This window comes from Apus apus, chromosome 4 (assembly GCF_020740795.1).
Source record: "Apus apus isolate bApuApu2 chromosome 4, bApuApu2.pri.cur, whole genome shotgun sequence".
Taxonomy (NCBI): Eukaryota; Metazoa; Chordata; class Aves; order Apodiformes; family Apodidae; genus Apus; species Apus apus.
The window spans coordinates 112358457-112374300 of NC_067285.1; the positions used below are offsets into that span (position 1 = coordinate 112358457).

Here is a 15844-nt window from a genome sequence, read left to right on the forward strand (position 1 = left end):
CTGGGTAGTTGCTGTGCTATAAAATCCCATCCCCACCAGTGCTGGCAGGGGGCGTGTCGGCTCCCCGCGCTCTTGTAGCATTTCCACGTTGGCTGGGAGAGTTCCTGAACGTGCGTCTTGCTCTCTGGAGGCTTTAATCAAGTCCAGGCTTTACCAGAAATCATCTGGAAACTTCTAGTGAGCCCAGGAAACCGAAAGCAGCTGGAGCAGGAGGTTCTCGGGCAGGCATTGGGTGCTGGAGGAGATGCTGCCTTCGGCGAGGAGGGTGTGGGTGAAGGGCTAGAGCCAGTGACACAGCCAGGATGGAAGGTGAGTCTGCTCCCTGCATAGCACCTGGGGAACACACAAGGAGCCACGCAGATTAGATGGGAGGTTGGAGGTTTGGCAAAAAAGAGGAGTGTGAAGGGAGAAAGGAGATGCAGCAGCCAGGATGCTGCTTGGAGAAGGAGCAGGATGTTCAGAGGATGCTTTGATGTTTGGTTAATCAATCCCTGGCACCTTTGGGTTCAGGTCCTGTGGTTTCCCTGCCATCCCTTGCAAAACTGGGAGCTGTGCAGCTAATGTACCATTGAAAACTCCCTGCTCCAGGGAAGGGTTTTGTTATCCCTCAGTAATTTTATTTGAGAAGTGGGGTTCAGGCTGCAGGCACTTGCCCTGCTCATTGTGAAATTTATTTGCACACCAGGTCCGGCCCTCTCCTGTGGGCCGGAAGGAAAACGAGGCATAGTTTTAACTTCCTTTTTTCTAAACTGTGAGTGGGTGAACTTTATGCCTGGCCAGAGATGATTGTACTCGTTCAGGGGTGAATGGCTTAGAAAATTATTCCAGTAGAAGGAATATTAAAAAGAAAATATAAATATATGTGCTTTCCAGTTAAGTGTTTTGAGTGTTACGGCAGCAAGGGGGTTTTTACGGCGATACAGAGACATTGGGCTGGTTTTCTGCCTAAAAACCACTCTGTTAAGGTTATTGTAAAATATTAGGATCCCATGCCATGAATCATAAAACCCAAATCATGAGAGAGATGATATGTTGAAGTCATTATCCCAGACAGCTGCTCGTGTTTTAATTGGTTCTTTCCAAGGGGAGGGAGGTTTTGGTCACACGTCCGAGATGTCGACAGCCAAAATTGTTGCATCTTCTGCTTGTGGGTGTTTTGGGGCTCTGCTGGGGGGAAGCAGCCTGGGGTTGTACTGAGGAATAAAGCTGAAAACTGCAAAAATCCAGCAAACCTGGATCTCACATTGAAAAAGACAAAGGAAGCCTCTTTTATGGCCCCTATAATTTCTTGGTGGCGCTGCCAGGTGGGAGTGTCCTTGTCCTCTCCTTTCTGTTGGTGCAGTGGGAGCATGTGGAACCCCAGCTGGTTCATGCACATGCTTGATGGTTTTGGAGGGGGGATTTCTATGGAATAAGGAATTTATCTCAGAAAGCAGAGGAGGGGAAGGGAAGGCAAAGCTGCCTTGCTGGAAGGCTCTCTGGCTGCTTGCAGTATTTTGACCTAATTAGTGAGGGATTAAGGGGACATTGGCTACAGTCAGAGCCACTCAGATGCGAGTACCTGCTGTCCATCTGATGCAGAGTTTAACTTAAAGGTTGATGTGCGTAGGGCAGAGGGGAGAAGAGCTGGAGGAGAAGCTCACAGCAGGAGAAGAAAAGTCCCAGCCCCAGCTGATCAGCCTTGCTTTGTTTTCAGGGCTCAGTTTCGGGCAAGGATGCTTTAACCCTGGGGGATGAGGAGTGAGAAGGCAGCATTGCTGGCTGCCCTCTCCATCCCCTCTGCTGGCCTTTGGAGGGGCCACTGTTCTCAGAAGGGCATCCTGTGCTGCCAAAGGAGCCTCACATCCACGTGTTTTCTCCCTGTCTCCACAGCCTACCCATGAGCTCAGACTTCCAGCATTACAGTTTCAGGATGCCGAACATCGGGTTCCAGAACCTGCCTCTCAACATATACATCGTGGTTTTTGGCACCGCCATCTTCGTCTTCATCCTCAGCTTGCTCTTCTGTTGCTACTTGATCAGGTAAGGGAGTGTTCCCCAGCTGCTTCCAAGATCTGGTGGAGCCTGTCACCCATCCCTCCATCCCAGAAAGAGGATGGCATCACCTTATCTTTCCACGAGGTGTCTGGTGCCAACCTGATGTGACTCCTGCGGTGGTTTGACTTCCCCTCATCATCAGATAATTTGCTCAGCCATGTCGTGTCAGACCCAACACCCATCCCTGATAGACCTGATGGACCCAGAGCTTCAGTCTCCCAGGGCAGCTCCATTACCTGCTTTAAAAGTAGGAGAGACATTTACACGTACGCTCAAACGGGCATGAAAACGTGGTTGGCTTCTCAAAAAGACTGGAAAGGGACATTTTATGGTTCCTGCCTTCTGCTTAGTGTTTCAACACGTTTCCCTCTGTAATGAGTAACTTGTGTGCTCCGTGCTGAAGGAATGTTTAATACCTGCTCCGTGGGTTATTGTGCACAAATTGCTCGTTCAACAGTGCAGTTTGGAGATTAATGATGCAGGGGTGATTTGTTAATCTGAACAATGGGGAGCGGGGCGGGAAGCTTAAAGGTTGTTCCAGGCTGGGGTTTGTTTTAATTATTTTAGGAGCCACTAGGGAAAGAGTTGGGCAACTAATTGAGAGGAGAAACTCTTCCTGTGGGAGGGAAAGAGAACAGGGAAGAACACGGTGCCTCAGACTCGGGGGCAAGTTGTGCTGATAACCTGGGATGTGGGGCCAGCTGTGCCTCTCCCTGCAGCTGGGAGCAGAGGGCACCTGTCTGCTGGCAGCAGCTGCACTCCTCTGTGCCCAGAGCTTTCCTGCCATGTTGCAGAGAATCTTTTCCATCCCCTTTCCTTCCCCACTGCCTTTTCAGATGGCCCCAGCTCCCTGCTAGCCCTACATCCATCGCATCCCCTCCCTCTGTGCCCGTAAGACACATGCCTGATCTTTTGTTGCACCGTGGAAGCTGCATCTGGCCAGCTCACAGCAGCCAGTCCTGCCAGGCTTTCTATCCAGAGGGTGTAGAGAACATTCTGTCCTGCTTTTGTGGACCAGAGAAGCAAGATTTCAGTGCTGCCTTCTAAACATTTGATAATTTCTACCTATTTCTACTCAGTATGAAGCAAAGCCTCATAAAACTTGCAGGTGAGCCCAAACCCAGGCTTACCCAGGGGTGATGTGGGCTGCCTGGGCATCACCTTTTCACCTTTGCCCAAAAAACAGTTGTTTGAAGGTGCAACACATGTGTCCACCCTTGCAGAAACAGATTGAGGGATCATCCCCAACCAGGCAGTTTGTCTCTCAGTGCTCCACATTAACTCCACAAAGTCTGTGCTGGGATATTGCATCTGCATCCAGTGTTCACCTTTAAACTGGGACACCAGTGGGAGGGGATGCAAAAGAATTAGTCAGCTGGTGTTCAGAAGGCTCAAGGACTTGTTTTGCCCAGGTTGAGCTTGGACCTGTGTGGCTCTCTTGCAAAATGAAGAGATGTTTGGGCTTTCAGAGTATTTTCCTGGGCACTGGGTCTTGCTGGGTGTGTTCTGCCCCAAATAAGAAATAACAAGTAGTAATGTCTGGAAGATCAAGCCAGAAAATCTTTAAATTTAGAAGCTGGAGGCATGTTGTAAGAGAGAGGGTGAGTAACCATTGAAACAAGCCAGCAGGGGAAGTGGCAAGTCCTCTGTCTCCTCATGTCTTTAAATCAAGACAGAGCCCCTTTCTGGATGAGCTGTTTTGGCTCCCATTCCCAGGAGTAATGAAGTGCTGTTTAACGACCTATGATAGATGGGAGGCTGGATTAGATCATCTCATGATCCCTTTATAGCCCAAAACCCTATGGAGACTTTATAAATTGCTCTTCAAACCACCCCCCTTAGCTCTATTATTGGCAAAACAGACTCAAAGAAGATCCCTCCAGCCCCCATTTTGGAGGGTTTGGCTGTGCCATGGATTTTAGCTGTGCTGATGTGCCTCAGGAGCATCCACCTCCTTTGAACTTGCTGTCAAATCTCAGATTGGGTGGGGTAGAAGAAGCTTCAGTGTGGTTTGAAAAGCCTTGTAGATGGACAGTGGGATGAGGACCACATGCCTGTGAGTGCAGAGCATCCCAAAGGATTGCTCCAGGAAGGGCTTGCCATGTTGCTCCCCTTCAGTGCCATTTGATGCTGGCTGCCTAGGAAGGGAATATCCATAGCCCTGTGCCATATTTTTATATACAAACTAAGATGTTGAATTGAAATTGAGCTTTTCCTCCTCCCCAACCAGCTGCTAAAGCCACCTGGGTTACCCCCACACATTCCTGACCCCTCCTGCAATGTGATACCTGGCTTTAGTACAGTTTGTGTCTGGAGGCTGTATAAAGAGAGGTGTTAATTTAACGAGCACACCCTGTGGTCACAGAGAAACCAACCCAGGGCAGAGGGCAGCAGGCAGGAATGGTCCCATCAGCAGTTCCAGGGCTCTGCTCACACCCACAGGGATTATTTGCTGGTAGCAGTGGCTTCCCCCAGGCCCTGCCTAGGTGCAGAGGCAGCACAGCCCATCCTCTCCCTCTCCCTCCACTCCTACTCCCACTCCCACATCTGCAAATATTTGGCAAATAATACTGTCCTCCAGGCCCTGGATATCTCGTTGCCTGCTCCCAGGCATCCCATGGAGGCCTCCTCCACACCCCTGGCTGAGGAGGCATCCGGAGCCTGGAAGAGCCAATATCTGGTGTATTTATCCCTAATCTCAGACCTCACAGCATTAAATAAAGGATGTGGTGGGGAAGAAGGGCACGTAGGCTGCACTTTGCAACTGTCAGTCCAGAGCTCCCTGCTCCAACAGGAGGAAGAAGTGACATTTTTACCCAGTTTGGCTCAAAACGGAGGAATTCCGGCAGGAATTCCAGCCAAAAGCAAAGCAAAGATCTTTGCTGCTTGTGGACAGTCCAGGGGAATCTTGAGCTCTGCTGCTGCTGCAGAGGACTCAGGTACAAAGCACAGGTCCCACCCTCATGGCTGCTGCCTCTTCTTGGAAAAATTAAAAGAAGGGCAGGAGAAGGTGATGCAGTTTTGCAAGCAGAGGTTTGTGTCTGATCTCCGTGGAGTTAATGGAAGTAATAATCCCATGTCCCTGAAACTCCAAGCAAAAACCTTTCCCTCTGCCCTTTATTCCCACAGCCGGTCACTTGCTATAGGTGACTCAGTGTCACCCAAAGAAATGGCGTGCTCCCTTTCCTTCGGGAAAGGAAGGCTGAGGAAGGGATCACAAAATCCAGGAGAGACAGTCACGACATGCAGGGATGGGCTGAATCCAGGGAGGGGTGGCGGCGCGTGCGCCCGCACCCTCTGCAGCCGCGGGCGGGCTGGTGAGATGCTGTGTGGTCCCTTCTCCAGACCAGCCATCTGCCAGACATTCCTCTGGAGTCGCAGCTCTTGACACGAGATGGATGAAGCCCTGGGTCCAACGGGGAGGAGCCCTTGCCAGGATCCAGGGTCTCGTTACGACAGCTGCGCCACGTCCAACTGGGATCCATCTGGCCCAGGATCCTGGCTTTGGAAGGAAACCACGGAGGAGCAGACGGAGCTCACACGCTTCGGCACCGCATGTGCTTGAGCTGTTCCCTCTAACCTCCAGGGAGGGTTTTTTTTCTGGCCAAAGTCTCCCTGTATAGCTCAGCACCATCTATTGGAGCATCCGTGCTCCGAGGACACGGAGCTGCACAGATCCATGGCCAGGTGGTCGCTTCCTCCCCGCCGCTGGTCCAGATGCCACCACGGCATCCACAGATGCTTGGGCTTGTTCTGCCTGACACCTTCCCTCTGGTGGCTCCAGCACATGGGGGCTGGACACCCCAGCAGCCACCAGAGCTCTGTCAGATGCTTCTTCCTGAGCTGGGAGAGTTTTTCCCCTTGCACACAGGCCCCAGCTTTGCCCCATCTGTGTTTCATAACCGGTTTCCCAGCCGCCGGGATCCCTGCGGATCAGGCTGGTTTCATCCTGTTTTCTCTATTGTTCCTGCATCTTCTGCTCGTGTTTCTGCTCAGGGTCGTTGGCCCAGGGATGTGACCCCAGCCTCCTTCTTCCTGCCTGCTGCAGTTTGATCCCTGGCTCTGCAGGCAGGTTCCCTTCCAGACATTATCTCTAGAGGGGGGCAGATGGCTCCCCAATAAATCCAGGGCTCAGGAGCTGATTTATGGTTTCTCTCTGCAGCATTAAAGTTCATTTTTACCCATTCCTCAACTTTTAAGGCCCATAACATTTTTGGTGGGTGTGTGGTTTGGAGCCAAAAGGACAGGGATGTATTTATGCAATCTTAATTTTACAACTCACCCACTGCAGCCTTGCAGGACCAGAAAGTCCCTGAGAGCTCAGTGTGAAACAGCTGGAGTTTGAGACAACCCCCCCAGAATATTTTTGGAGAAGTGAAATGACAGGCAAGGGGGTTTCCCATCTGAAACGACACTCGAGGCTGGCTGGGGAAAATATTCCTACAGCTCTCCAAGCCCTGCAGACCCACACATCTTTTTTAAGTCCAGGGCCAACTCTTTCCCTCTCAGAGCACTTCACTAAATGCCACGTCTTGTAGTGAGAGGCAATATTAGTGTTGTTGGTTTTTTTTAAATGTATTTATTTTAGGAAGATAATCAGCATCTCTGGCCAGCTGATGCCTGCAGAGCTCTCCACGGGCTGTGGGAAAAGGGCTGCTGCTTGTTTTGCTGTGGAATGATGGTTTATTAATAATAGTTTGAACTGAAAACTATGCAGGGATGTGATGTGGGTTTGTGTTTGCTCTTTTGCTCCATCCCCAGGAATGGGGACAAATGCTCCCACCCGGAGAGAGGAGGCTGGAGAGGGAGGGAAGGGGGGCTGCCCTTTTCTCCTGAGTTCAAATTCCTCCTGCCACTGGCTGGACTTCCCGCTGTGGCAGAAGTTTTTGGAATAGGTTCATCCCCCTCCATCTCCATCTCTTGATTTAATCCAGGAATGGATGCTACTGGGGAAAAAATAATCCCAAAAAACCCCAAATTTGTGCTGAGCACAGTGGTTTGAAAAGCAGGTGAGGGAAAGCAGCTTATGCAGTTTATAAACCTGATTTTGCTCCAGAGAGCTCCCTGGGTCATCATGTGGGCTTGTCACCCCATGCTGTACCATAGCACACCCCCACTTGCTCTCCTGATTAAGAAAACCCACAAAAACCCCAAGATATAATTTATTTTCCTGTGGTTTTTTGGCAGCTCGTTATGTCTCTGGTTATTAAATTGCCCCCTGCTCTGTGATAAGGGGCAGGAGAGGGAAGACATCCCATTGCTTCTCCTCCAAAGCTTTGTGCTCTGGTGTTGTCTTTGGATAAACACTCATCCTTTGCTTGCTCACCCAGGCAATGACCTCTTGTTGAACACTTAGATTGGACATGAGGAACAATTCCTTTCCTGAAGGAATGGTCAGGGATTGGAACAGGCTGCCCAGGGCAGTGGTGGAGTCACCATCCCTGGAGGTGTTAAAAAAATGTGTAGACATAGCACTTCAGGAGATGGTTCAGTGGGCATGGTGGTGTTGGGTTGATGGTTGGACTTGGTGATCTTAGAGGTCTCTTCCAACCTTAATGATTCAGTGATTCCCAAGAGTTTGGGAGGCAGAAGATAAAGTTGTGTTTGAGGAACCCAGCATCACCCAAGCAGCACAATGTGAGCTTTCGTGGGAAACGTCTGAGCAGGGAGGTCTCCCTCCCCATCCTTGCTCAAGTGGGAGCAGAGCTTTCCCAAGATCTGAACACCCAGCTGGGGTCTTCTGGGAATCTGGGAGTATTTATGGCAGCTCCTGATCTACTCAACAGCTTTTGCTGGTTCTAACAGTTCAGGTGATGTCTGCGTGGAAAACTGGGGGGTCAGAGGAGGAAGATGGTAGGAGGTTGTGTGTTTCTGGGTGGAGATGTTACCTTCCTGGCTGCAGGGAATGTTGCCTGTTGCTTAAGTGTGTTGTTTGGTGCCACCATTCTTGTGTCTGAAATGACATATTAAAAAAGACAAGACAAGGAAAGGAGGGAGATGAAACCCTCAGGGTGTTACAGCCAGACGGGCATTTTGGCCTGGATTCACATTTCCCTCTGTTTCCATTGCAGGCTCAGACATCAAGCACACAAAGAGCTTTACGCCTACAAACAGGTGAGATGATGCCCCGTAAGTTGTCTTCTTCATTGGAGTGGTCACTCCTGCAGGTTTTGGTTGTGCTGTCCTTCTTGGGAGGCTTTTGGTCTTCATCGAGAAGCTGTGATGCCCAGGCAAACTTCTGTCCCCACTGATTTAATTTCTTTCTACCAGCTGGGCACCCCAGGAGCATCTCTCACTCGTTAGTCTGCAGGTCTCTGTGTTTTCAGACAAGGTTCCTGAGTGGTGGGGACATCCCCACCCTTGGAGCACCTCAACTGGGCAACCTCTCCAAACCCTCACCGTATTTCCTGCTGGTGAGCAGTAATGCTGGCACTTCCTCAGCAATCAGATGATGTTTTTGGGGGTCCAGATTTGCTCCCCAGGTTGGACCCAGCTGCTCTGGATAACCTGCAGCTGTGGGGGCTCACGTAGGGACCTCTCATAGGAACCTCTCATAGGAACCACCTCCACAGCACCTTGGCACACCCAGCTGTTTGCTGTGTGCACCCACACAGGCCAGAGCCCTCGTTCAAATACACACAGCTGAGGGGTAGGTGTCACCTTGCTGCTTCCACCTCCTGTTTTCTGCAGGGCTTGTGGATTTGTTCTCCCTCTGATCTATGGCTGAGCAGGAAACTGGCTGGAGTTGGGCTGATAGGAGAACATGTGGTCGTCCTGGATTTATAGCCCTCTCCAGGTGTCCAGCCTGGATGGAGTGAAAATGAAGTGGCAGGAGCTTCTCACAGAGTGTGGGAGCCTGGGAGGTTAAATTTGGGAGGAGACCTCTTGGGTTTGGTCCTGGTGTTAGTGGCTGCAGCTGTGGCAGCTCTGCCTTCCTGCCCTGTCTGCACGGGGGTGAAGATCTGATGTGCTCCATGGATCTACTGGGGGATTCCAGTTCTACTGGGGCGTTAGATGGGAGAGCTGTGTGAGGTTCTTCCTGCAGGAGCTGTGTCCTGACCCAGCTCTGTCTCTTACAGGTTATACTCAAGGAAAAGGTGAAGGAGCTGAACCTACACGAGGTGAGTACCTCCCTGGGTCTCCTGCACCCTCCTCTTCCTCACGCTGGGGAGGGGATGAGCTCAGGCAGAGGCTGCCACAGGCAGGAAGGTGCCAGAACTCAAACCTAACTCCTTCAGGAGCACCAGGCACAGCAGGGTTTGCTCTGCTCCTTGCCCTGACAGGGGCAGGTTCACAGCTGAGCCAGCAGCTCCATCCCTCCCCAGCACTGCTTTTCTCTTTCTAATTGCTCCTTCGTGCCGCCAGTAAAGGCACATCTGCAAAGTCAGTCTGAATTAAACCACCTCCCTCCACTTCCTGGGTCCCCTCTGGCTTTTATTGCTTATTATTATTATTATTTACAATATTATTGTTATTATTTGTCACATTATTATTCGGTTCTGCATGATTATTATTATTTAATGCATTCCTTTAATTATCTGCTGCGTTATTGTTATCATGGTGACAAAAAGCTGTGGATAAAAGGGGAGGCAGATGTAGGCTGGGCTGTTACAGTGTCCCTTGGTGGGTTGTCCCCTCCAGTCCTGACAATTCCAAGCACATCCCTGCAGGCCACTGTCCTCGAGCAGAGGAGACTCTGCTGGGATTGAATTCAAATCGAAAGTAAACACGATCTCCTCAGGATCCTGCCTGTCGTGCTCCTGCTTTGCAGGGAAGAGCTGGCTGGAAGAGGCAGGCAAAGGGGGTCTCCATGGATATGTTAAGAATTAAAAACCCTTTTGCAGCCCCAAAACTGCAGGGGTTTCTTGTCAGATGCAGGAGGAGGGCAGAGCCTGTGGCAGCTGGAAAGCAAAGCCCCAGTGGATTTTGCACCTCAACTTGGCGTTTAAACAACTTTGCATTTAAACTTGCTTTTAAACTTGGTTTCAAGCTGTGCCAGCCACTGCCCCGGGTGTGGAAGTGGCTCCTCTAGGTCCCTCTGCAGTCACCAGATAAGAGGATCTCCAGAGGCTGAAACAGGTCTTGGAGTGTTACCCTAATCTACCTCTGCCTTCCTGCCCTGGGAGTTGTAAGACCCAGGAGCTGCTCACCACATGTTTCCAGGCTGGTTCTGGGCTCAGAGTCCTTATTTACTGACCATTTTTTCTGCTGAAGTTGAGCAGGAACCTGCTGGAACCTCGCTCCAAACCCAGCCTGGATTTATTTCCCCTAATGACAACAAAAATGCCCACCAGCATCCCAGACACGAGTCCACTCCTCTGTTAAATACCAGCTCCATTTGTCTATGACCCCTTTTTTTTTATATTATTTGTAAATCCCTGAGCAGAGCAACAAGAGCCCATCCCATGTTTCATCCTCAGCCTCTGCTCCCTGCAGCCGAGGGGTGAAATCCCAAGGGCAGGAGGGCCTTGTTCCTTCTGTTGGGGTTACTTCGGGGTGACTTGTGATCCCCTCACATGAAATTCACTTGCAGCCAGGTTTTTTTACATCACACAGACTTAAAAGCACTTCCCAGGGCAAGAAGCTCGTTGCTGGAGGGATTTGGGAACACGATGGAGCTGGGAATGGCAGTGATAACCCTCTGTCCTCCTCCTCCATCTCTGTTCCCAGCTCTCCCAGCCCAACCGTTTTCAGGGAGGATGAGGCAGGGGGGGATAAGAGCAGCTCGAGCTGTTCGGGAAAGGCTGGAAAGGATTTTCTCTTGTCTCCCTCTAAAATATCCCTTTTTGGGCATTTGGATGTTGGTATTTACAGTGAGCAGCTCTGGAAAGCAGAGCACGGTGGGGGGTGTGTGTGTGGGGGGTGGGATTTTGCAACATCCTGGGATGGTTTCCAAGGCTCTCCCAGAGCCTCGCGGAGGGAAAGTCCCCGCCGAGCTCCTCAGCCCCGTGTTTCTGGGCTTGTTTTGCCTCTTTTTTTTCCATCATGCCGCCTCTCCCAGGCTTTCACGTGGCTCAGGATGTGTGTGTGTGTTCCTCGGGGACCAAGGCGAGAAGCTGAGCCAGTTTAAAAAGTCTGGGATGAGCTGGAAAGTATCGCCGGGTGCCACATTCCCGGGAAAGCCGGGAGCCTCCGGCGGCGCTTGCCGGCTGCCTCTCTCATCCTGAGGGATTTTGGCAGCAGGGCTGGCCCTTGTTTCGGACTGCTGGAGACTCCCAAGCCAGAGGAGCTGGGAGAAGAAGAGCCAGGAATAGCCAAAATTCCCAGGAATATCAAAAATTAGTCAGGAAAACCTGGTGGCTTGGGAGGGGAAGGAGACTTTGAACTGGGAAAACAGCCACTGCTCTTCCCAGCCCTGGGATAGAGAAGCTGCCTTTGCCTTTTCCCAGTTATCCCTGTGGATGCAGCTCGGGCCCAGGGATCAAGCAGCAGTGTGGATCTGTCCCCCCTGCAGCCCAGAGCCTCCCGGCACATCAAAATAGCCCCCAGATTTTGAGTCTTGGAGACTCCCAAGGTCCCCTCCACCAGGAAAGGAAGATCAGCTGGTGATCCCAAAGGCTGAGCAGCAAAGTCTGGGAAGGCTTTAGGGGGAATTGCCCCCCTCTGGGATGGAGAAACCTCCCAGACATTTGTCATGCAGCACGGGAGGGGGCAAAAAAAAAAGCACCTTCTTGATCAAAACAGGGTTTCCAGCAGAAGAGCAGGTTCCTTCCTGTGTGACACGAGCAGGGATTTCTCTCTCCATCCCCAAGTATCCTTGCTGTATCAGAAACCAAATTGCCCTTTTCCTCCCCACAACCAAAGGCAGGGAAGGGCAGATGGAAGCTGGCTGAGGGTACTGCTTAGGGGGCAGGTTTTTGGGGGGTTCTGTTTTGTGCCCCAGCAGCTGACTGCCCCTCTCTCCCTGCCTCTCGCACCTCTCAGATCTGTGCCGTTTGCCTGGAGGAGTTCAAGCCCAAGGATGAGCTGGGGATCTGTCCCTGCAAACATGCCTTCCACAGAAAGTGAGTCTGGGCAACAGGGGAGGGAAGCTGGGCTGCCCCAAAGCCAGCCCTGCAGCCTGGGGAGGCTCCTGGCTGCTGCCACTGCTCCTTGCCCAGGGTTCTTCCCACCCCAATTCCAGGAGAGTGAAGGGAATTGCAGCAAAAGCACTTTGTGCAATGAAGCTGAGTGTTGGAGCAGCAAAGAGCCTCTTGTGAGCTGGCAAAGCCACTTCTCTCGATATATATAGAGGCTTTTTATAGTCCACAGTGCACATAAACCTTTGTGTGTGTGTTTTATATAGTCACAGACATAAAATGTATATATTTACGTATATAAAATGCATAGATACTTATAAAACAGATACTGAGAGCCATGGGAACAAGCTCCCCAGGGAAGCAGCCACAGCCCTGAGCCTGTTGATGTTTGAAGTGTTTGGACAAGGCTCTTGGCTCTGGGGTTTAACTTGGAGGTTGTCCTGTGAGGAGCCCAGAGGTGGCCTTGATGATCCTCATGGATCCTTCCCAGCTCAGGGTAGTCTGTGAAAAACATACAGATATAAATGTTATAGAGATGTATTTTATAAAAATGTACAACACTCTGAATTCTATGTGGATAATCTATATATGCAGACATTATATCTACAATAGATATAAAATGTCTGGTACATACAATGTGTATGTACATTCTATAGAAGATGTATTTATAAAAGTCATTTATTCATAGCTCCCTTTTTGTGTATATATGCATTGTATGCACTTCAGTGTGTGTGTGTGTGTACGTGTTTGTATCTGTTTTATAAATAGATGTACATTTTATATCTCAAGTATATGCAAACAAAAATCTATGTATACACACACACACACACAAATGCCCTAGTAAAATGTCAAGGCAATAAAATGGCAAATTAAAAATTTGGCAGCACCTCCAGGGAAGAAAGTGAGAATGGATCTGACTTGCCAGGTGGTTCCCTGGGCTTTGGCTTTTCACCCTCTGGGGTGGCCCCCCACCCGGCAGGGGCACAGGGTGCACCGGGTGGGGTGCAGAGGGGGGGGTTTGCAGCACCCCTGTCCTCACCCCCCGTGTCTCTGTGTGTGTGTGTGTGTGTGTGTCCCCAGGTGCCTCATCAAGTGGCTGGAGGTGCGGAAGGTCTGCCCGCTCTGCAACATGCCGGTGCTGCAGCTGGCCCAGCTGCACAGCAAGCAGGACCCCGGCCCCCCCCAGGGACCCCTCCCCGGGGCTGAGAACATCGTATAGCTCCACCCTCCCGGGGACTGCCCCACCGCCCGCCCCGGGGACTCGGAGACAACCAAAGCACTGCGGCACGGAGGGGCTGGGGCGGGCCCGGACACTGCCGGCCCTGCGGGGAGCCCGCAGCACTTTAAAGGCCCACGGGGAAATACCCCGCGCCCCACAAACCTGTCCCCACCGCACCGGGCCGGGATGAAGGCTCCGGGGTTCGGTTTCCTCTCCCGGGGTCAGGAGGGGCCCTGCACGACATCCTTCTTCCAGCACATCCCATCTCCGGCAGCGGGAGCCGAATGGAGCCGCCCCGCAGGCTGCAGGGAAGCGTCACCTCCCGGCGCTGCTGGTCCCACCTGCCGCCCTCGGAGACGCTGCCCGGGATTCACGGAGGGATCCCGCAGCATCACGGCTGCTTCCTGCCCGTTCTCCTCCTCGCCGTTATCGAACAGAAAAGTCACCTTTGCCTTTGCGATTCCAACCTGGAAAAGTGGGTCTTGCCTACCCACCCCCCCCCCCCGGGCACAGCGAGGGCCAGGGTTCGTGCCTGTGTTGGGTGCTGAGGAGGCACCTGCTGCTCCTCGGAGAGGAGCCGGTGTCACCCCCGGGGAGGTGGCAGGGAGGGTGGGGATAGTGATGTGGGGTCTGACGGGCTTTGGTTCCCCCCCCCAGGGGGGGGACTGCCCCCTCCTCGGCACCACGGGCTACCTCAGCATGGCCCTTGGTCCCTGCCCCGGGCACCATCCTGGCGTGGACCATCAGCCAGGAGAGCTGGTGGCCACCACAGCCACCTCCAACCTGCTGTGGGAGCAGGCAGCAATCCTCTCCTTTGGGTTCCAGCCTTGGGGGAGGGGGGGAAGTTTATGGGCTGGTTTGGGGGGGCAATACCTGAGCCAGCAGCATTTGGCTCTGCCAACACCCCCAGCACGGAGCACCCAAACTGCCTCTCCCACCAAATCCAGGCACCGGAACAAACACCTCCCCACGTTGGGCTGTAAAACTCTTTGACTCCCGTTTTTCTTTTCCCTCTGGAAGGAGGGTGTCCCAGGGCAGCAGTTTTTTTCCCAGCCCCTCTCTCACGGGCGCAGGCTCCGGGTGTGTCATTCCCTCCCTCTCTCCCTCTCTCCTTGTAAATACCGCGCGATTCCCTGTTTATGGAGCGTGGAGCCTCATAGACGTGTTTGTTACACTACGAATTCTGCAGCAGAACCTTTTGTAAAACACAACAAAAGTTCGCTGGGGGAGGTTTGGGGGGTGGGGGGTGGGGAAGGTTATTTTGGGGTGGTTCGGTTTGGTTTTTTTTTGTTTCCCTTTTTTTGGATATTTTTTTTTTGTAAGCTCTATTTTTGTATATTTAATTGCTATTTTGGAATTCTAATAATGCGCCTTTTTTGCTAATCACACTATTCTTAAGGAAAAACGAGGAAAAAAACAAAAAAGCCAACAACCAACCCACCGGTTCGCGTGTTGATTTGACTTGAACTGTAAATAAAAGCGGGTGGTTTGTTGTGGTTTTTTTTGGAAGAGGGGGTGTGTTTGCAGGGAGGGGGGGGGGGGGGGGGGGGGGCGGAGTTTGCACCTGGGAGAGCCTGGAGGTGGGAAAAGGGGAATATCCCGCATCAACCAGCCCTGGGTCACCTCAGGGATGTTCCCAAGGGGGAGGGCTCTGATCCCCGGTCTAGGTGGAGGGGGAACCTGGGAGATGGGTATCGGGGGGAGGGAGGGTCCGTAGCAGCATTCCCTGTCCTGGATTCCCTATCCTGGATCGGAGCTTTACTCCCAGACGGTGCCGATCGGGGAAATCACCCGAACGCGCCTTGGAAATCCCCATCCCAGGGGGATTTTGCAGGTCCCGGGCACGGCCTGGCCTCGGGAAGATGATGTTTCTCCTCCAAACAACATTCCCAGCACAAAGCCCCGAGCTCCCGGGACAGGCAGCGGGGGCTGCGCCAACGCCAACCTCCCAGCCAGCACGGGGTGGGATCCCAGCCTCAGCCCCAGGGGATTTCCCGCAGCCCGGCTGGAAAAAGCCCCTTTTCCTCCTCCCGGGTCTCTCTCCACCCCACAGCTGCCTCTTCCCGTTTGGCTTGTGCAGCTGAGGACAAACCCAAGTTGTGATCCCTGCAGAAAGCTGGCGTGGAGGAACTTTGCCTTGTCCTGCTGTCCCCTGTCCCGCTGTCCCACCCAGCGCGGAGAGCTGCTGCCCTCTAGTGCTTGGCTGCACCCCCAGAGCTGGGTGCCGAGGGCAGGTCCCACCTGGAGATGTTCTGCTTCACCTTCCCCAGGAGGAAACACAAGGAGCGAGCTTCTTGTTGCCTTCCAAGTCATCGTCTAGAAGCGCCAGGCACGGCCACGAAGAGCTGGCTGGGTGAAGATTCCCACTGGTGGGACAAAGCAGCAGAGGGGCTGGCCAAGCCAGCCTGGATCTAGCACCAAAACGTACAAAACACAATTATTTTCCTTATTCCCACCCCACAGTTCCTGCTTCCCCCTCTGATCCAGCCCCTACCATTGAGGGCCTCCAAAGCCCCCACCATCTCCTACCACCAAAGGAGTCTTTCATCAACCCCTACAATGCTGTAAT

General features: G+C 52.4%; 1 protein-coding gene across 2 annotated transcripts in view; it reads left to right on the plus strand.

Moving 5' to 3' along the window:
* Positions 1-13444, plus strand: part of RNF24 (ring finger protein 24) — a 30337-nt gene extending 16893 nt beyond the window's left edge. For both annotated transcript variants that reach the window (XM_051617373.1, XM_051617374.1), the window contains 5 exons: positions 1873-2022; positions 8109-8151; positions 9117-9158; positions 11962-12041; positions 13137-13444. In XM_051617373.1, the coding sequence (XP_051473333.1) occupies positions 1880-2022; positions 8109-8151; positions 9117-9158; positions 11962-12041; positions 13137-13275 (447 nt within the window). In that variant the 5' untranslated portion in view covers positions 1873-1879 and the 3' untranslated portion in view covers positions 13276-13444. The remainder of the gene's footprint in view (positions 1-1872; positions 2023-8108; positions 8152-9116; positions 9159-11961; positions 12042-13136) is intronic.
* Positions 13445-15844: the final 2400 nt, after the last annotated feature.